The following is a 15,048-nucleotide window of genomic DNA, read 5'->3' on the forward strand; positions in this document are numbered from 1 at the left end:
TTTTTTTTTCTTGTAAACCTCCCAAATAAAGTGATTTGCTTTCCTCAAGTTAGAAGTGTTAGCTCGTCTTTCCTTTAAATATCTGTGCATAGCTGTTTTTTTCCCTGCCGATTTGTCACCATCTGTAACCCTTCCTTTGTGAGATGATCTGATGACAACAATTATCTTGGAGAGTAAAAGTGCAGTCTTGAAACAACATGTAAGGGTGGACTCAGAGTGTGGGCTGTGTGTACATGATGCCCGAACACTTTGTGTGTGTTGTATGTGTGTTGTGTGTGTGTGTCCAGAACCTCAGTATAGAACATATGTTGGCTCTGGGTGCCTGGTGCGTGTATACATTTTGTGTGAATATGCAGTGTGTGCATTCTGTGAGTGGTGAGTGTGTGTGTGTGTGGACCGTGTGTCGGGCTGAGTGCCTGCCTGTGTACTTTGGGTCTATGCGCTCCCTGTATAGATATCGTGCTGACATCCTGAATGTGGGTCACCTCCTCCGTGCTGCTCTGTATGTGCTGGCTGAAGAGGGGCAGTGCGGACAGCTGGGGGAAGACGTTCTCCATGAGAGCACAATTTCTCAAAGGTGTTAAAGGGAATGGGGAGGGCCTGCAATCTGGGGAGTTGGGCCAAAAAATATCAGCAGGGTTTGGGCCTGGGTCAAAGGAATGTAAATTCCGGGAGTCTTGCAAGAGGGTGTTGCTGGGATGGGTGCTGACCACGAAGCGGAGAGGGAGTCTCCGGCGTTTCTGCAGGGCGGCTCGCTCCGGCTAGGGCAGCAGGCTGGGTGCAGCTCTGCGGGGCGGGCCGCGGGCACCCGGAAAGAGGACTGGGCGCCGGGCGGACGGCGGGGCGCGACAGGCGCGCTCCTCCCCCTGCCCCACGTCTCCCCCACCCCTGGCGCGGCGCCGCGGGGGGAGGGGGGCGCAGGCAGGCGGGGGCGGCGGCGGCAGCGGAGCAAGTGGCTACGGCGACTGCTGAGATGAAGGGCGGTGGCGCGGCCGGGCCGGGGGCCGAGGCCACGGCCCCGGCGAGGGCCAGCCGGCGGGAGCCCTAAGGTGCCGCCGGCCCCGACTCCACCATGAGCGTCGCGCTGCAGGAGATGAGCGGCGGCGGCAACGTGAGTGGGGGCCCCGGGGGAAAGGACCGGAGTTGGGGGGAGGCAGAGGGGCAGGCGGCGTCGGGAAGGGGCTCCGGCTCGTGGAGAAGGGGCTGCGAACTTGACGGGCGGGGGTCGGAGGGACCCAGGCCGGAGAGCTCGGTGGGCGGGAGGGAAGGAGCCCGCACTTCATGCAGGAGGGGCCCGGCCGGGCAAGGGGCGCCGGGGCAGGGCAGTGGGCGCGCAGCTCTGTCTGCCTGACCTGGGTTGGCGCCCGACTGTCTGGCAGATGGTGGAGTACAAACGCGCCACGCTGCGGGATGAAGACGCACCCGAGACCCCCGTAGAGGGCGGGGCCTCCCCGGACGCCGTGGAGGTGGGCAAGGGGGTCATTCCTGTCTCACCAGGCCCCCGCCCTGGCATGACGGCCGGCACACCCGGGAGCTCTGGGTTGCCCTGGAGGGTCACCTGCCCCCACCTCCGATCCATCTCTGGCCTCTGCGCTAGGACTATGGTGAGGCGATTCGAAGTCATGACGTTGCACAAAACAGGCTGAGGGATCATCTCAGCTTGCTTCATTGCCCCTGTGCCCCAAGTTAGCCCCGTTAGCGTCTTTGCTTCATGGCTCTGGAAACTGCCTGAGCCTTCACCCTCTGGGAGGACTTCTGTGATTGGGTCGCCCACCTGCAGCTTGCTAGCTCCAGGTCCTCCTCTGTTCCCCAGGTGGGATTCCGGAAGAGGACAAGACACCTCTTGGGCTCGCACACCCAGCTGGAGCTGGTCTTGGCTGGTGTCTCTCTACTGCTGGCTGCAGTGCTTCTGGGTTGCTTGGTGGCCCTGTGGGTCCAGTACCACAGAGGTAGGTGGGCCCACTCCTGTCATCAGCCCTCTTAGCCTGGGGGCTCTGGAGGCAGAAGGGGCTGCTAAGGTTCTCCCTGGGTGGGGCCAGCCTTCCCCCAGCTCTTCTCCCTCCTCCCAGCCTTTCTGCTGTCACGGCCCCTCCCAAAGCATTTGCCTCTCCCAGACTGACAGACAGTCCCCCACCCCCCTACCCCCCCCCCCCCGTGTCCCCTGCCACAGACCCATCCCACAGCACTTGCCTCACGGAGGCCTGCATTCGAGTGGCTGGAAAAATCTTGGAGTCCCTGGACCGTGGGGTGAGCCCCTGTGAAGACTTTTACCAGTTCTCCTGTGGAGGCTGGATTCGGAGAAACCCTCTGCCTGATGGGCGTTCTCGCTGGAACACCTTCAACAGCCTCTGGGACCAGAACCAGGCCATACTGAAGCACCTGCTCGGTAAATGGGCCTGTCCGGGAGGCACTGAGCCAAGTACATGCCTTGTTCCCAGCACAGGGCTCGGCACTTAGTAGGTACTCAAGAAATGTCCATGAATGAATAAGTGGATGACTGCCACCACTCCTGGCGTAGGGGATACAGAGAGCAGGGGGCTCCTGAGGGGTGGAGATGAGTTTGAGGGGGCAGACCTCTGAGGTTAATGAAGGGACTCCTCTCTGCACTCTGGAACACTGTTGAGGTGTGGTAGGCACCAGGGAGTCTGTAGTGCTTAGAGATCTTTGAGAGTCTCCCTGGACAGGGGAGAGGAAGCTACTCTTTGCTGTGGCAGACAGTCTTCCTGGGTCTACATTAGGAGGACTACCCCCTTGAGAAGGCAAGGAGAGGGATCAAGCAAGGGTCCAGGACCCCTCTTAGCAGTCAGCATGGTTGCCACCCGGACCTGTGTTCTATTCAACAGAAAACACCACCTTCAACTCCAGCAGTGAAGCTGAGCGGAAGACACAGCGCTTCTACCTCTCCTGCCTACAGGTGGAGCGCATTGAAGAGCTGGGAGCCCAGCCGCTGCGAGACCTCATTGACAAGGTAGGCCCCGGGGATGGGCTGCAGGTAGGGGAGCAGCACAGGCCTTGGGAGAGGATGTGGCCCCAGAAAGCTTTAGAGGCCCCTGTTCCAGAGGCGCCACCATGGTCTCTACTCAGATTGGTGGTTGGAACATTACGGGGCCCTGGGACCAGGACAACTTCATGGAGGTGCTGAAGGCAGTAGCAGGGACCTACAGGGCCACCCCCTTCTTCACTGTCTACATCAGTGCCGACTCTAAGAGTTCCAACAGCAATGTTATCCAGGTACTGGGCTGGGGAAGGGTGAGGAGGGACTTACGGACTATTTGCTGAGACCAGACTCCCCTCCCCTGTGCTGGGCTGGCTGGGGTGGCTCCCCCCGCACAAGAGTCCAGATTTCATGGGGGGAGGACTCACTCCTCACCTTGCTATTGCAGGTGGACCAGTCTGGGCTCTTTCTGCCCTCTCGAGATTACTACCTAAACAGGACTGCCAATGAGAAAGTAAGGAGCATCCTCAGAATATCCACCCTGACCCCCCTGTTGAGCTGGGCTGATCCCTGTTTACTTTTCCCTTTACCCAGGGTCAGAGTGGCGAAGGTGAGCCTATCCTGTCACCTAGTGAGCCGACTACCATTCCTTCTTTCTCTCTTCGTTCTCCCCTCCCTGCATTCTTCCCTCCCTCCTTTCTTCCCTTCCTTTTCCTTTCTCCCTTCCTCTTCCCTTCTTTCCTTCCTTCCTTTCTCTTACTCTTCCAGGAAAACATTTTACAGGCACCTGCTGTGAGACGTACATTTCAGAGCCACTGTCATAGGAAGCTTTCAGTGTAGATGGGTTCACAGACCTAGACAGCCGAGAACACGGCTCAAAAGAGGGCCTCTGGGACTCAGGAGAGACCTGGCAGCCAGAGAAGTTTTCCTAAGAAGGTTGCATTTGAGTTAGGCCCTGTAGAATATCTAGGACTGGGTGAGGGCATGCTCAGATTTTAAACAAAAGTGTTGAAGAAGGAAAAGCTAAGGCGTGTTTGGATCACAGGAAGGGGTCCAGTTTGGCAAAGTGTAGAGCTCAAAGCAGATGAGAGGGTGGAAAAGTGGGTAGGAACTAGTTTGGGAAGGCAGTATGGCTGGGTGTGAAAAGTAGATGCAAGAGAGGGAGCCTGGAGATCAGTTAAGAGTGTCTGCAGTACTCCAGGCTCTGAGTCTGTGAGGACCCAAATGGCAGAAGTGGCAGAAGGAAAGTCAGGAAGGGGAGGATGCAAGAGACATAATCAAGGCCAAATCATGAATTGTTGATGCCTGGATGTTAGAAGAGAGGAGTAGAAGGAGGAACAGGTAAAGATAGTTGAGGCTGTGCACCTGAGTGATGGTGGAGTGGAGGGGTCCTTAGAGAATTCGGGATGCCTACAGGGAGAACCAGCTTCAAGCACATTGGGGAGGTGGTGATATCACAGGAAAAAGGCAGACTTTGAAGTCAGACCTTGATTTTAATCCCAGCTTGACAGCTTGGTGCAAGTTGATTAAGCTCTCTGAGGCTGTTTCTTCATCTGAAAAATGGGGATCACAGCATCTACCTCATGTAGTGCTTGGAGGCAGGAGGAAGATGCAAGTTTACGCTTCTGCACGTGGCAGACCCTTAGGGAGTGGGAGCTGCTCGTTTCAGACGTGTGAGTGTGAGGGAACTGGGTACCATCTCTGTACAGAGGTCAGCAGACAGCTGTGAAAGCTGGGTGGGGTCCTGGAGAGAGCACGGGCCTGGAGGGAGCCAAAGGCTTGAGGGGCATCTCCTTAAAAGCCTAGACAAAGGCTTAGGAGAAGTGAGAGAAAGGGCAAGACTAGAGAAGGAAAACAAGGAGATCCTTGGGACTTCCCTGGTGGCGCAGTGGATAAGACTCTGTGCTCCCAACGCAGGGGGCCCAGGTTTGATCCCTGGTCCGGGAACTGGATCCCACATGCATGCCGCAACTAAGAGTTTGCATGCCACAACTAAGGAGCCCGTGTGCTGCAAGTAAGACCCGGTGCAACCAAATGAATAAATAAATACTTTTTTTAAAAAAAGAAGGAGGAGATCCTTGTATTTCAAGGGCAGCGGGAGAAAGAGAGACTTCTGTGGGGAAGGACAACCAAGAGGAGTGTTTGTCCTTCTCCCATTCGCTCCCAAACACTTACCAAGCATCCCTCAGCCAGACCCTCTGCTACCATGTGGTGAACAAGACACTGCCACTCAGTGGGAGAGAAAGCATGAAATGGCCAAGTGCAGTTATCCTTTGTACAGTTGCTGGGACTGTTGTAAGAGGAGGAGCATGGCATTCCGAGAGTGCAGTAACAGGGAGCCAGCCTGGTCCTAGGGTGAGGGGTGGCTGTGGGAAGGGAGAGGGTTCTAGGCAAAGGGAACAGCTGATGCAAAGGCTCTGAAGTGGGAAGGGGTGTGACTTGTTGACAGATCAGAGAGGGGAGTGGGAGGGGAGAGTGGGCCAAGTCCTTCTGGACAGGTAGGTGGAGTCATGGTACACATAAACACTATGGGTCAAGTTGAGCATTTATCCCAAAAGAAATGGAATAGGAAACTCAAAAGTGGAGAGTGTTATGAACAGATGTGTGGTTTTGATATCACCTGAGTCAGGGGAGGAATTTTGAGAATTCAGGAGAGAACCACATGGTCTGACCCCCAGGAAAGGGCAGGAGAAGCCTCGATTTACCTCTCAGTGTGTCACCAGTTGTCTTGGGTAGGAAGTCTCCTGTGCCAGCATCTAGGGGAAGCTGTAGTGCCAAAGGAAGTCTTGGGAATTCTCTGGCGGTCCAGTGGTTAGGACTCTGCACTTCCAATGCCAGGGGCCTGGGTTCGATCCCTGGTCAGGAAACTAAGATCCCGCAAGCCAAGTGTCACGGCCAAAAACAACGACAACAACAACAAAAAAACACATTAACAAAAAAGGCAAGTCTTAAGCTGAAAGTAAGGAAGTAGGGAGAGAGGGGTAAGTGAGCTGGGGGGTGGGGCAAGATCACTGGTTGAACCAACCATCCACTTTAGGAGCTGGGATGACTGGAATTGGTATGCAAACCTCTTCTTCTGACAGCAGCAGCAAGAAAGAGGGGAGGTGGGAAAAAGGAGTTATTTTGAATATCTTGATATTTGAATATTTTGCAGAGAATGGATATTAAGGGATCTAAAACTTCTCAGTAAAGTGGAAGAGGAGATGGCCTTTGGCAATGAAAGGAGCCCCGGGTGGGGCTTCAGGGCAAGAGTGACAGTGGTCCCTGGGAGGAGGGCCACAGGAAGTCAGTGCTGAGCAGGGCTGAGGGTCTGTGCATGGGTTTTCATCCATCAGTCAACAAATATTTATTGAGCACCTACTATGTGCCAGATGCTGTGCTAGAGCCTGAGACTACAGTGCAGAACAGAACAAACAGCCCCTGCCCCCATGCAGCTAAAGTGCCAGCAGGCTCTGAGGCGACATGGGTTTGTTCTGAGCCCAGGCAGTGCTGGGATTGTGGCCCTGGAGTCATCAGGCCTAGGCCACAACTCTGCCATCTGCTAGTTTGTAGTATGAGTCAAATCATGTAATCTTGCCAAGCTTCATCTGTAAGATGGAACTATATGGAGTTGCTGTGGTGGGCGCGGGGTCGGGGCAGATATATTACATGTAGAACGCAAGCAGAGAATTTGATACATGTATGTACATGTAGTCACTAAATATTTCTTTTCTGTGCTTTTCTCCCCCTTGGAGACCAGAGGGGAAGGCAGCAAGTTTGAGGCCTGGCAGGATGGGAGGTAGAAGGAAATTGAAGCCACTGTGGACCAAATTCCCCACTGGGGTCCACTCAGCTGTTAAGTGAGGGCACATGGTCACTGATGGGCTGGGAAAAGTAGAAGGGCTTTAGGAAATGAGAAGGCAGAGCAGTATGGGAAGCGGATCCATCCACTGGACAAATATTTACAGGGCTCCTGTGCTAGGCCCTATTCCAGACCCTTGGGATACAGTGGTGAATAAGCCGCTGTAACTTGGAACAGTGCTCTCCTGGAACTTACCTTCTCCTTGGGGAAACAGATGATGAACAGTTGCACAAATTAATAAAAAAAGATCCTAGCAGATGGTGATAAGCAGTATGACAGAAATGATGAGGGTCATCCAGGAAAGCTTCTACGAGGAGGGTCTGCAGACGAGACAGTGAGGAGGGTCTGCAGAAGAGATGGTGAGCAGGGGTAGCAGCCAGAATAGTCGTCTTAGCCTTGGGCAGGACTTGTTGCTGGGCTCTGAGGATGACTTGGGGCCTTGACAGGTGCTTACCGCCTACCTGGACTACATGGAGGAGCTGGGGATGCTGCTAGGAGGACATCCAGCCTCCACGCGGGAGCAGATGCAGCAGGTGCTGGAGCTGGAGATACAACTGGCCAACATCACGGTGCCCCAGGACCAGCGGCGGGATGAGGAGAAGATCTACCACAAGATGAGCATCGCAGAGCTGCAGGTGGGGCAGGCAGGGAATAGACAGCTGGGGGGGGGGGCCAGCCCCAGCACAGGCCACGCAGCTTCCCTTCATGCCATCTGTCTGAAGCAGCCAAGCCTCTCCTCATTTCCTTATTTCCTCTGAGCTTCCCAGCTGAACTGTTGCTATCCTGGAAGGAAAAGTGGTGTCCATTTTAGGGCACCCCCACTGGGCCATCCCTTGGTCCCTTTTGTATTGCCTGGGGATGCATAGAGGGATTATGTTAAAAATCCATGACAACTTGTACAAGATGTCCACAAAACAATCAGAAGAGAAATGGAAGCATCTCCTGGAGGGCCCTTACTGTGCCAGGCATCAGCCTCTTAGTCGTTGGATTATGGAAAAGTTGGGTAAGGGGGAGTTCTGGAGGAGAGGCCAGGTATGTAGGGACCCTGGGTGGTATCTGGGGAGTTTGTTAACTGTCTGAAAGATATTTGAATATCTGCAGTCCAACTAAATATCACACGTGGTGGTTTTCCTTGTACGATATGTGATTGGGTTACCTGATTGAAGAGCACCTAGGCCTGAAAACGGGTTTATGATAGGAAGGGGCCTCCGAGCAGCTAGTAGCTGTTGCTATGACAATGGAAAGGGCTCCCAGCTTGAGTGTATCAGTGGGGGAGTGGTCTGCTGAAAGCCAAGGGGGCAGGGACGCTTGCGATTTTTTTGCTCACAGGCCCTGGCGCCCTCCATGGACTGGCTGGAGTTCCTGTCCTTCTTGCTGTCGCCGCTGGAGCTGGGTGATTCTGAGCCTGTGGTGGTGTATGGGACGGATTATTTGCAGCAGGTGTCAGAGCTCATCAACCGCACAGAGCCAAGGTGGGGGGTGGAGCCCAAGGTGTCAGGGGTGGGGCTCAGGGCTCTGTGCAGGCTCTTCCCCTAGGCCAGGGCTTCGGGGGACCCACTTGTGGTCTCTATTTCCACACCTAGCTCCAACCTGACTTTTACAGGCAGGTGTGTGGTCCCAGGGTAAGAGAGAGGGATTATGGGACAGCTCCCACACGTGCCTCTCGGGACTCCTGCTGTCTGCGTGCTGGTAGAGCTGGTTTGGGGTGGAAATGTTACCTGCCTTTACCTTATGTTCTGGCTACCTGAATGCCAGTGTCCTGAACAATTACCTGATCTGGAACCTGGTACAGAAGACAACATCAAGCCTGGACCGCCGCTTTGAGTCTGCACAAGAGAAGCTGCTGGAGACCCTCTATGGCACCAAGAAGGTGGGCTTTCTGACTCTGCTCCCACCTTCCAATCCAGTCAGGCTGACACTTCACACCCACTGTGTGTCAGGCACCATTTGCACATGGAGCATAGGATTAGGAATCAGGCTGACTTGGGTTCCATTCCTAACTCCTCTATTTCTTGGCCTATGGGACCTTGAGCATATCCCCCCCACCTCTCTGACTCTCCATTTCTTGGTCTGTAAAACAGGAATTTCTTGTGGGGTTGTTATGAGGACTGAGTTCACGTAAGTGAAGCACCTACCCAGTGCATGCTTTGTGTAGGCACTCAACTTTGATGATGAGGGTGAAGGAGAGAATGAATAAATGCAGTTCTTAGTTTCAAGAAGCCCTGTTAAGTGGGGGAAGGAGATGTGTAAACAAACATTATATTTTGGGGTGATAAGTGCTCACACTGAGTGACGAACCTTCTTTGTGTTGTAGGACAGAGGTGGAGACAGCACATTTTACCTGGGGGATGGGGGGCATTAGGAAAGTCTTCTCTGAAGAGGTGACATTTGAAGAATGAGTTCATCAAGAAAGCCAGGGAAAAGGGATTCCAGGCTGAAGGAATACGATGTGTAAATTCCCAGAGGCCAGAAGGAGCGTGGTAGTTTTGCATGTGTTCTGGCATGACTTTGAGGACAGGGCACCGGAGAGGCCGAGGGTGGTGAGGCGGGCCTGGGGCAATCCTTGGAGGGACCTGAACGCTGTGCCTAGGAAGCCTGGCCTTGATTCAGGGATAGAGAACCTGGGACGGTTTTAAGCAGAGGTGTAACCTGGTTGGATTTACGTATTAGATCATCTTTCTGCAGCTAAATGGAAGATGGATGGAGAGGGTGACGGGAGGGGGATGAGAATGGAGTCGAGTGTCTAGTTAGGAGGCCACTGCAGTCTTCAGGCAAGAGATAACAGTGTTACAGGACAGGGAAGTGACAACGGCGTGGACGGAGGAGACGATTAAGAAGCAGAGTTAGTATTAGAATCTGGTGATAGATTGAACGTGAGGGTAGGGAGATGGAGGAAGCTGGTGACTCCCAGGTTTCTGGCATGGGGGACTGACTGGATATAAGACTGCGAGGTGCAGCTGAGCAAAGAAACATCTGGACCCCAGTGGGCCTCTGAGAAACATAAGAGGAGGAGAGTGCTGCAAATAGAGTGGGCAGCACACATGTCCCTCCTGAGGTTACGTTGCTGGGGTTGGCATGCTTTGCGATATTGCCCTTCATTTTCCCTGGAGTCTGAAGGAGAGATGGCACCCCAAACCCAGGCCTCCTGTGTGCAGAGCGAGAGGGGTTGGCCCTAGAGACAGAGAAAGGCCCTCAGACTGGAGGGCAGAGCGATCTCCAGGAGGCCTGGCTCTTTACCTCTTCCAGTCCTGCACACCAAGGTGGCAGACCTGCATCTCCAACACGGACGACGCCCTTGGCTTCGCTCTGGGCTCCCTCTTTGTGAAGGCCACGTTTGACCGGCAGAGTAAGGAAATTGTGAGTCTTCAAGGTCCTTCCAACACTGCCCCTTGTTTTAGTTAAAATTCACCATTCATATTTGTATGTACCTACAGGGAAAAAATGTAGAGGAAATTCATCGACAAATTAACAGTGATTACTTTGGGTGGTTGGGATTATGAGTTTTTTTTTTCTTTTAAAGTTTTCTGTGTTTTCCAGGTTTTCTACAATGAGTTTATGTTACCTATATAATTAGAAAAATAATGTTTATTTTTTAGGAAATGATGTTTGTACTTAAAATATTACCTATAAGGATGTAAATGGCAGTGTTGTTTATAATAGGTGAAAATGACAACAGCTTAAATGTCCAGCATAGGGGACTGGAAAAACAAATTGTGGTTAGGCTGGATTATGAGGCAGCCTTAAAACTGATGATTGTTAAGTGAAAAGAAAGTAGGTTATGAAATGTATATATGTTGTACAACATAATTCCATATTATACGTATATGTGTGTAAAAAAATGTATATATATATATGAATATCTCAGCAGGGGAAGACACTAGACATAGGTAGTCAAAATGTTGAAAGGAGTTATCTGTGAGGGATAAGATTTTAAATGGTCTATTTTCTTCTTCAGCTCTTCTCAATTTTCCACATTTTCTGCTATTAGTGCCTTCTTTTCATAATTGGATAAAAATCAATGCACTACATTAAATTATAATGTTAATTCAGTTAACTTATTGTCAGTTTTTTGATTAATTAGAAAAAAAGCCACCACAGTCCCAGTACCTTCACAAATCATGTTTCCTTCTCATCCTGCCCAGATGCTCAGCCTTATTTCAAGAGTCTGGGTACTCCCATGTGCTCCCCTGGAAGGACAGGGATGGGGCACTAGGGGGGATGGGGCACTAGGGTAGATGGGGAGAAAGGATGCTTTAATGCGAGTGGGAGGCAGACTTGTGCACCCTCCCTCCCAGGCAGAGGGGATGATCAGCGAGATCCGGACTGCCTTTGAGGAGGCCCTGGGACAGTTGGTTTGGATGGATGAGAAGACCCGCCAGGCAGCCAAGGAGAAAGTGAGCAGTGGCCAGGGTTGGGGTGCCATCTTGAGGTGAGGATGGAGAATACAGTTTTGGTGCTGGGGGGAGCCTGGGGAGGGAAACCCTTAACCTGGTCTCTTTAGGCAGATGCCATCTATGATATGATTGGTTTCCCAGACTTCATCCTGGAGCCCAAAGAGCTGGATGATGTTTATGATGGGGTGAGTACCCTGCCCATCAGTACTGAACCTTAGCCCTGTGGGGGGCACAGGGCTCAGGAATGGGAGCTCAAGCACTGAGAGGGAAGGAGATACTTGTTGGTGCCTTTCAGAGGCAAGTGCAGGCAGCCAGCATTGCTCAAGTGCTGGCTGTGTGCCAGGCTGCAGGCCAGACAGCAGTAGAATGCAGTGTTCACAAGCAGGGATTTGTAGTCAAACCTGTTTTTACCTAACTGTAACCTTGGACCTCTCTGGGCCTCAGTTTCTTCATCTGTAAAAGGGAGTCCTATTAGCACTTACCTGATAGGATTGTTGTGAGAATAAAAGGAGATAGTATTAAAAAAAAATAAAGCAGCTGCAACATAATATTGGCAATTATTATTTATTAGCTATTTTACACCCATTTTACAGTTGAAGAAACTGAGGCTCAGAAGGGTGCTAATTAGTAGCCAAACTGGGACTATTATCTTCTCCAACGTGTTCTCTCACTGGCTTTCTACTTCCTCCCATTCCCACAGTATGAAGTGTCTGAAGATTCCTTCTTCCAGAACATGTTGAATTTGTACAACTTCTCTGCTAAGGTGATGGCTGACCAGCTCCGCAAGCCTCCCAGCCGGGACCAGTAAGAATGGGGGCTGCAGACACTTGGGGCAGCAGGAGACGTAGGGGAGGTTTCCAGGGCTGAGGGAAGGGGATGGCAAGATGGATCCCAAATGAGGCACGAGGTTCTTCTAGAATGTAGGTCAGGGCTGCTGGGCATCGAGAGAGTCAGGCTCCGCCTCAGCTTCTCCCTCCCCCAGGTGGAGCATGACCCCCCAGACAGTGAATGCCTACTACCTTCCAACCAAGAATGAAATCGTCTTCCCCGCCGGCATCCTGCAGGCCCCCTTCTACGCCCGCAACCACCCCAAGTGTGTCTGAGGCAGGAGGGGCTGGGTGCTGGGGCCTGGGCTTGCGGGTGAGCTGGGAGCAGGGCTGGAGGTGGGATCTAGAAGTCCCCCCACCATGTCCTCACTCAACATTCCTCACCTACCAGGGCCCTGAACTTTGGTGGCATCGGCGTGGTGATGGGCCACGAGTTGACACATGCCTTTGATGACCAAGGTAGAGGTCCATGTAGTTGTCTCCTCCAGCCTAGAATTCCTAGTGGCTCCTGCAAAACCTTGGGATGTTGGAAGCAGGCCCCGTGGACCCCGGGGTCTGTGGACTAGGGCTGGTGGGGGCACTTGTGCCCCCAAGGGTTGAGTTCTACTCTCGGTGGGGTGCAAAGGTTAGTTCTCCTCAGGGCGCGAGTATGACAAGGAAGGGAACCTGCGGCCATGGTGGCAGAATGAGTCGCTGGCAGCCTTCCGGAATCACACGGCCTGCATGGAGGAGCAGTATAGCCAGTACCAGGTCAACGGGGAGAAGCTCAACGGCCGCCAGACGCTGGGGGAGAACATTGCTGACAACGGAGGGCTTAAGGCTGCCTACAACGTGAGTGGCCCCCTGGTAGCTGAGGCTCACCTGCCCTGGGGGGGCAGGGCACTGGGTGGAGCTGGTGGGCAGGCCCCAACAGACTTGCCATCCGTTCCCAACCCCAGGCTTACAAAGCATGGCTAAGAAAGCATGGGGAGGAGCAGCAGCTACCAGCCGTGGGGCTCACCAACCACCAGCTCTTCTTTGTGGGATTTGCCCAGGTATTGCCCTCCTGGGAGGCCGGGGGTCTGCCCTTCTCCTACAACCTCCTGGGCACGTCATTAGAAGTCTGGGGCACGCAGAAGGGACTGGGAAATGGGGCCGAAGTTGGAGTGTGGAAAGTGGTTTGGGAAGGCCTCGTGAAGCCTTTTGGCGGGGTCCACAAAAGCACGTGAGGAGGGCTGAGGAGGGAGAAGGCTTCAGGAGGCTTTTGCAGATCTCGAAGGGCAGGGCTGCCCTGCCTGATGGGGCAAGGGGTGGGGAGCGGGACTGATCTCCATGATGCTCCCGTGAGGTGGCTGTGGAGGAGGAAGCGCGGGGCCAAGTGGCTCTCCAGGGCTACCCAGGAATAAAGTAAGTGGCAGACTCAGCAGGGTCTCCTCCAGGTACTTTGCACTACAGCAGGCAGCCTCTGGGGGCTGGGTTTCTTCCCCTCGGACACATCCATCTAGGCAGCCCATTGTCCAGGCAGCTTTGAAAGGCCCTTAAGGAACTTGGGAGGGAGGGCGCTTTCTCCTCCCTTGGTGCCGATGGCAAGGGGTCGGGGCTGAGACAGCCCGGCTAAGGCCTCTCCTACATCCCTGAGGCTCCCGGAGCCCAGGGCCTGGGGCGGTGGTGCCGTGTGTCCCCAGGATGGCTCTGCTGCAACTGGGGCAGTGGCCTTGCCCGCACTAGACACCCTGTGTCCCCATGTCTGTCCTGGCCTGCAGGTGTGGTGCTCGGTCCGCACACCCGAGAGCTCTCACGAGGGGCTGGTGACGGACCCCCACAGCCCTGCCCGCTTCCGCGTGCTGGGCACGCTCGCCAACTCCCGTGACTTCCTGCGGCACTTCGGCTGCCCTGTCGGCTCCCCCATGAACTCAGGGCTGCTTTGTGAGGTGTGGTAGACTTGGGTTGGGGAGAAATGGCCAGCTGTTGCCAGGGCCTGGGGCAGTTTGCCCAGCGAGGCTGTCTGCTCTGCGGTTTGGAGAAGGCAAATGCCAGCTGGGCTGGGTCCGGCCCCTCCACACCACGGATGACATGAGTCCTAGTCCCTCCTCGACCACCACATCGTGCCAAGGCTTTGGGGGTGTCCCTGCCTCCAGCAGAGTCCCCACCATTCACTGTGACATTCTTCCGCGTCACCCTGCCTGGAGGATGCCTGGGCAGAGGGCACCAGTTCCCACAGGAAGGAGTCCACCTCTTCTGGTCCCAAGCTCCCTGGGCTTGGTGGCCACGGGGCCTGCTGTGACTGCCACATGCTGACCACGCAGGGCCCTGCTGGTGTGCCTCCCACACTTCTCCCCAAGGCTCACTCAGTGCTCCCTCGGGAGTAGACAGAGCTCCTTTCAGCCCCACCCTCGGGGTGGCCCCCACCCCGTGTTCTTCCTGCTGCTGCTCCTAATACTGCTGCCAGCCCTCGCTGACAAACCACCTGTGCTCAGTGCTTAGTGGAAGCCTTTACGAACCTTCCTGCCGCCTCCCAGGTTCCCTAGGCTCAGAGGGGAAGAGTGTACATGTAGGGGATGCTAGTCCCTGTGTCTCGGCATGCAAGACTTAGGGGATGACTGATTCTCCCTGGACCAAGCAGGAAAGCAGACAGAGCAGGGAGAGGGAAGGATAGAGTTTATTTTTACAGGAAAGAGGGTGGGGAAGGAATGGTCTTGGCCCTGTAGGACCCTGTGCCAATAAACAGACACGCATCAGTCAGCCTGTCTCTTCCTTCAGTCCTGTTTTCATTTACTCATTCCACCAGTATTTATTGAGTACCTGCTGTATGCCAGGTACTCTTATAGGCACGCATTTACTCACGCACCAGGCACAGGGGACTGAAATTTGAAGTCCCAAGAAGACAAAGAGGCAGGATGGAGGAATGGCATGAAATTGAGTCTGGCAAGTGGAGTACATCCTCCGCTCACTGGTGGCCATGTTCCATCACTGGCTGTTCTATAGCTGGAAGCGTTTGCTACGGCCCTCCGCTGGTGCATGCAACTGGGTCTGACACTGAGTCTGGGTAACTACTTGGCCACGGTCGGCCTG

General features: G+C 54.0%; 1 protein-coding gene across 3 annotated transcripts; it reads left to right on the top strand.

Moving 5' to 3' along the window:
- Window positions 1-714: 714 nt before the first annotated feature.
- ECE2 (endothelin converting enzyme 2) lies at window positions 715-14,526 on the top strand. Of its 3 annotated transcripts, none has more exons than XM_079922084.1 (19): window positions 715-1,111; window positions 1,380-1,604; window positions 1,814-1,949; window positions 2,171-2,386; window positions 2,844-2,968; window positions 3,085-3,231; window positions 3,384-3,449; window positions 7,223-7,411; window positions 8,106-8,248; window positions 8,532-8,646; window positions 10,023-10,133; window positions 11,072-11,170; window positions 11,278-11,355; window positions 11,871-11,974; window positions 12,153-12,263; window positions 12,389-12,456; window positions 12,638-12,828; window positions 12,936-13,031; window positions 13,740-14,526. In XM_079922084.1, the coding sequence occupies exons 1-19, from the start codon at window positions 1,073-1,075 to the stop codon at window positions 13,914-13,916; spliced, it is 2,436 nt and encodes an 811-aa protein (XP_079778210.1). In that variant the 5' UTR covers window positions 715-1,072; the 3' UTR covers window positions 13,917-14,526. The 3 variants fall into 3 exon arrangements, with proteins under 3 accessions (XP_079778210.1, XP_079778211.1, XP_079778212.1); XM_079922085.1 differs by having other exon boundaries at window positions 1,380-1,466; XM_079922086.1 differs by lacking the exon at window positions 1,380-1,604.
- Window positions 14,527-15,048: the final 522 nt, after the last annotated feature.

This window comes from Stenella coeruleoalba (assembly GCF_951394435.1).
Source record: "Stenella coeruleoalba genome assembly, chromosome: 5".
Lineage (NCBI taxonomy): Eukaryota > Metazoa > Chordata > Mammalia > Artiodactyla > Delphinidae > Stenella > Stenella coeruleoalba.

Coding starts and splice junctions, on each gene's coding strand:
- ECE2 (XM_079922084.1), top strand. CDS start 1,073: ATGAGCGTCGCGCTGCAGGAGATGAGCGGCGGCGGCAAC. Junction 2,969..3,084: donor TGCGAGACCTCATTGACAAG/GTAGGCCCCGGG, acceptor GTCTCTACTCAG/ATTGGTGGTTGGAACATTAC. Junction 12,829..12,935: donor GGCTTAAGGCTGCCTACAAC/GTGAGTGGCCCC, acceptor TCCCAACCCCAG/GCTTACAAAGCATGGCTAAG.